General features: G+C 38.5%; 1 protein-coding gene across 1 annotated transcript; it reads left to right on the top strand.

The window, feature by feature from the left end:
* The first annotated feature begins 829 nt into the window (after window positions 1-829).
* On the top strand, window positions 830-4,104 carry b3gnt7 (UDP-GlcNAc:betaGal beta-1,3-N-acetylglucosaminyltransferase 7). The gene is made up of 2 exons (XM_077023859.1): window positions 830-1,035; window positions 1,932-4,104. Coding segments are annotated over exons 1-2 (1,227 nt in total). The 5' UTR covers window positions 830-1,033; the 3' UTR covers window positions 3,157-4,104.
* Window positions 4,105-6,000: the final 1,896 nt, after the last annotated feature.

Genomic DNA, 6,000 nt, shown 5'->3' with positions numbered 1-6,000 from the left:
TTAGCCACTCCGGCTCTGTGCTTGAGGACCTGTGAGAGTTTCTGGACACCTGGAGTTGCACGTTTCACCCTTTATTGCTACAGCAGGATGTCAGAGAAATCTCTTGTTTTTAACCCCTTACATTCACACGGCTTGTAGATAGCTCAGATTCTGAGTTATGTAGCTTGAATTTTGTCATTTCCACTACTATTCTAACTTATTCTAACTAATTCTAACTTAACAGCCGAGTTGAAACATTAAATTGAGCAAACTCTGGTTTTATATGAAGATGATTCACAGTGAAATGCCCAGTGAATGTAATTATTTGATAATCATATCTATATTTCATTTTACAGTGACTTTATTTGTACACTGAAGAGACATTTGCTAAATACAATACATCTGATCACATGCATTCAGTTTAATTATTTAACGTTTGAATTTAAAACGTGATTATACTGCGCCAATATGCTAAAAGAAAGAATGTGGAACATAATTATTTTTCATTTCACAGTGCATTAAGAAAGAAAAAGGTCAAAGAAGTTACATACTGGAACGGAATGGGAGACGTTTATATAAGTTGGACTTATAAGGTGGATCTTTCCCTGTCTCTCTGCCTGAACACAAACTCGTATTTTGTTAATATAGGACTCAGTAACTTTGAAAACAGTACTTTATGATTAAGAACAAGTTCACGGGTAAGAGTAACCTACCGTATTAAAAATATGTAAAACTGTTGGATGTGATAGTAATGTTTTCTATTCCAACAAAAGGTGAACATGCATCGGCACATGAAACCTTATGTACAGTTCTGGGATGGAGCACAGACGGTCAGTGGACCGTGGGCGTGTGAAGCGTCTCTGCGTTACATGGGCGGATACATTAGCTACGCAACACATGCCATAAAAGACGGACATCGTAAAAGTAAATGGTTACACAGAGCCGATGCTTCAGTACACACTACTTTCATTAAAACGGTGAGAAACATCGGATTTACCCATCCTTGGCAAAAACAGCTCTATACCGCAACCTCATCAAGACGCAACGTCTCAAAATGTGAGTAGTCCTTTCTGATCAATTACCTTTTCTTTTTTATTTACTTATTATTGCAGTCGTGTACTGATAAAACGTGTATTAAATATAGGAACTACCGGCTAATGCTGAATTCAAGGACAATTTTAATTTGCTGATACTGACTTTATTTTACTTGGTGTAGCCTATATCGTTTAAAAAGTATGGCAATACAGTAATCAATTAACTTACGTGATGTATGCAAACCCTATATATTTGTCAAATAGTACATCTGTAATATTTGTCTGTGTTTACGCCGACTGTCGAGTTTGCATGCCAGGCCAAAGCGCTATGAATTTTAGAATCGTGAACACTTTATTTCGAAGAAGCGAAACCTTTCTTCCTTTATTCGTCAAAGTGGTAGCGGTAAGGGGTCGTATTTCACACATAAGCAGACTACAGTCACACCATTAAGGAAGAATTACAAATATATGCTAGTTTTTTGGTAGTTTTGCTTTCTTGTAATGGAAATAATGAAAACAATTATTTCGTGGTGTGGTAAAGAAACATCATAGCTTTGTAATCGTAAATAAATATTACTTTGTGTAGCAAAGTAATTCAAACATTTGAATTCATTACATAGTTTTTTTTTCGTTAACTAAGGTAATCATTCAAAAATTTAAATTGAACACCATAAAAATGTGTCTTATTATTTTTTTATAGACACGGTCAACAACCCCTGAATTGATTTTATAATTGATTATATTCTCATGAGTGAATACTACTTTTTTATGTTCTTTTATAAGTGGATATCCAATATACCAATAACCTGAAGCTGGACCGTGTAGATGCAAATTAGTCCTGCAACAAACATTTATTACTGCATGTAAACAGCTGTGATTTCAATGGTTTGGGTCTTTTCCCCCCCTCATTTTCACAAGGATGACAACCAGAGACCGCTGGAGAGTAATGAAGACAGGGGGCCTGATGTTCTTATTGGCTGTGGTCATGCTGACTGTGCTCCAAAGAGGCAGTGCCAGAGTGGGCCAGATTCAGGTCGAGCGGCACCCCCGCATGGAGGCCTCAGCAGAAAACAACGCTCTAAACAAGCCCTTGTACTTCAGACATAAGAGCTTCTGGAAGGATACCCGTAAAAGACTGCCAGCTACCACAGAGGACCCCCAGGTTACACTAGTCAGAGGGCCAAAATCCTGGGATATCACTGCATCCAACTGTAGTGCCAATCTAAACTTCTCTTCTCTAGGGTGGTTCACTGGATTGGAAGAAAACTTCCAGCAGTTCCTGCTCTACAGGCACTGTCGTTTGTTCCCCATGACAATCAATCACCCAGAAAAGTGTGTGGGGGATGTTCATCTGCTAATGGTGATCAAATCAATTATAACACAGTATGACCGGAGGGAAGTTATCAGGCAAACATGGGGCAAAGAACAGGTGATAAACGGCAAGCGTATAAAGACAATCTTTCTCTTGGGAAAATCCGCTAATGAAGAGGAGAAGGCCAATCACCAGAAGCTTCTAGAATATGAGGATTACATTTACGGGGACATTCTGCAGTGGGACTTCATGGATAGTTTCTTCAACCTCACCCTGAAGGAGACCCACTTTCTCAAATGGTTTTCCACCTACTGCGGAGACGTTCCGTACATCTTCAAGGGAGACGACGACGTTTTTGTCAGCGTGGAAAACGTCCTGGAGTTCCTGGAGAGTAGTAAGAACATCAAACACCTCTTCACTGGAGATGTACTCGTTAAGGCCAGGCCCATCCGTAGGAAAGAGAACAAGTATTACGTTCCACAAGCGTTGTACAACAAGACTTACTACCCCCCGTATGCGGGAGGAGGGGGGTTTCTAATGGATGGTCCTCTCGCCCGCAAGCTGTACAGAGTATCAGAAACACTAGATTTGTTCCCCATTGATGATGTGTTCCTTGGCATGTGCTTAGAGATCCTTCAAGTCACCCCTATAAAACATAATGCGTTTAAAACATTTGGGCTCATGAAAGACAAAAACAGCAAGCTAAATAAGGAGCCATGCTTCTTTAAGAACATGATAGTGGTACATAAACTGCTTCCCCAGGACCTCAAGAACATGTGGAGACTTGTCCATACTGATCTGGTTTGTGCTCAGAAAATGGAGCCCCTATAGCACCTGACAGAAGATATAAAGGGAGGACTGATTGTAAGGAAGAGAACTGCACTTTGAATGTGCTCAAAGAAACGTGCTCCTTTTTGAGGAGAATTTCCTGATATTTTAACTTATGTACTGTAGCAAATGGGAAAGACTGCTGTATGCTGAGAATGACTGTGTGAACTGTGAAAGATATTTATGGGTATAAGAAATGTTTTTTTTTTTTTATTCATTCACTGAAATGAACTGAAACAGACACACAACAAAATACATTTTGCTGCTAATTCTGGTATTGTTGAGTACTAATGAATGTCTCAGAAATAAAGTGAAGAAAAAATGTGTTCATATGGCAAAATGAAAAGTCTCAAAAACTGAAGCAAAGCAAACAGCACACTGTCTCTACCTCATTATTTGGTTTTCGTGTTTGTCCTTAATGTAACCATTTCAGGCATTCACACATCATGCTTATTAGATTTTGTAATATTCACTGTATGATGCCCATTATTTCATCTGAAAATGATATAACTGGAGATCACAATTTCAGACTTGCTTTGTTCAATTGCTAAAAATACTATGTTTGATGCACCCCAAACAGAAAGTTTTGAGCTTGGCAAAGGGTTTCTTATTGGATATTGTCAGATGTACAAAAGAAAAACAAATCAAATGTATGTACACAATGATTGGAATATGTCAAAATGTCAGATGAATCTGGTAGAGGTTATATGTTAAAACTGTGAAATGAAGGACTGCTGGTAAACATGATAACATGATCATTTTCTTTGTAGGCAGTGGGAGGACTTTAGAGTGTTTTTAATATGTAATTCTCATTAAAAAATATGCACCTTTTAGAAATTCTAAACTGTAGAGTGATTGACTTGAAATAATCTAAACTGAAAATGGGGACATAGGAAAAGAATGTGGGCAAAGTATATTTGTAAATAAAGCTTCAAAAAAGGGCTGGTATATGTGTGTTTGCTCTCTTAGTTTAAGCTTCACTGAAATAGCCATGTCTATGTGCATATAGAAGAAGTGAACAAACATTGTTCCTGCTAATTATGACTGCACCCTGAAAAGTGAATAATGATCTTCACATAGCATATTGATTTTCTACAAACTCCAGCCATTGGGGATGCACTACACAGTGTATTCTCAGCACCAGTTGCAAGCCCAGATATCAAGAAGGGCATTCAGGCTAAAACAGACCAAACATGTGGATCATAAATGAATCAGGGTGCCAATGGCCATCAACACCTGTTGGCCTGCAGGATATCGGTGGAAACCATGAAAGAAATATAACTAGATTGTCTGCTGTAGTGATAGCAAATAGGAATTAAAAAAATCTTTAAATCATCTCTCTGAACATGTGCTTTTATAAGTGGATATCTAATGTAGGGGAGACCGGGTATGGTTGTAACACTTTTTGCTTCAGCACCTGTAACTCACTGAATTTTTGTGAACCACCTAGACCAGCTAGACTTCTCAAACTTTTATACAAAGTACACCCATTTGTTTACTACAAATGGCTCCAATTCAAACTTCAATTGAAATATCACAGCCGTCGTGAGTTGATGTCAAATACAAGGTGGTCCCTTGTTACAACCTACCCCACTACCGGGGTAGGTTGTAACACATGCTAGGGTAAGTTGTAACAATTAGACAAAAGAAGCAAAAACAGAGGCCACACCATGCAAAATACTTCAAAAATATATTTTTTTAAATAAAATAATCCAGAACAATGTCTCTTTTTCTGTGACTGACCATAACTCATATCCACGTTCTGTTTTACTCAGAAGTGTGTGTGTGGGTGTGTAAATTAGTGTACTAGAACAAACTTATTTAACAAAATGTATGCTTAATGAATACTAATACAATGTACCTGTGCAAAAAACATGTAGGTCAAATAATAAATAATGTCTGTGTGTGTGTGTGTGTGTGTGTGTGTGTGTGTGTGTGTGTGTGTGTGTGTGTGTGTGTGTGTGTGTGTGTGTGTGTGTGTGTGTGTTACATGGCAGATACCATGTGCCTTTGCAACTGATCTGACTGACTTGCCCTTATTTGTGACCTCATCAGATGACAGATAACAGGGGAAAATTACATCACAATTTACCTGTGAAACTACAGTTTAATGTAATATCATTCATATGGTTTTATCTGCAATAGTATAAGTACTAAACAAAATATAGTCTTGATTCAGAAATTTACTTTCTCACCTCAAAATTTCACCTAAACGTGCATACAGAGATGCATTTTAGGACGCATGCAATGTTATTTACATAGTAGACTTAGGTTGCATATCACAAATCACCTGTTCAAAAGCATGCTGTATGTTTTGTTTACACAAAAAAGTCTTCTTCTTCTTCTTCTTTCGGCAATTCCCGTTTAGGGGTCGCCACAGTAGATCAAACTCCTCCATCTGGCCCTATCCTGAGTGTGCTCCACTGACACACCAGCCACTCTCATATCCTCTACCACTGCATCCAAAAACCTCCTCTTAGGTCTACCTCTCCTCCTCTGGCCTGGAAGTTCCATCCTCAAGTCCCTCCTACCAATATACCTCTCCTCCCTCCTCTGTACATGTCCAAACCATCTCAATCTCACTTCTCTAACTTTATCTCCAAAACATGCTACATGCTACAATAAACTCATTTCTGATCTTATCCTTCCTTGTTACTCCAAATGAGAATCTCAACATCTTCATCTCACACACCTCCATCTCCCTCACCTGTCTCTTTGTCAGTGCCACTGTCTCTAGTCCATACAACATAGCAGGTCTCACTACTGTCCTATAGATCTTTCCTTTCATTCTAGCAGACATTTTTTACACTTTTAGTGTAAAAACAGTCCAAAATGACAGGGCAACAA

This window comes from Brachyhypopomus gauderio, chromosome 12 (genome assembly GCF_052324685.1).
Source record: "Brachyhypopomus gauderio isolate BG-103 chromosome 12, BGAUD_0.2, whole genome shotgun sequence".
Classification (NCBI taxonomy): Eukaryota; Metazoa; Chordata; class Actinopteri; order Gymnotiformes; family Hypopomidae; genus Brachyhypopomus; species Brachyhypopomus gauderio.
Note: the sequence above shows the minus strand (reverse complement) of the source record. Positions and strands in the feature narration are given on the sequence as shown.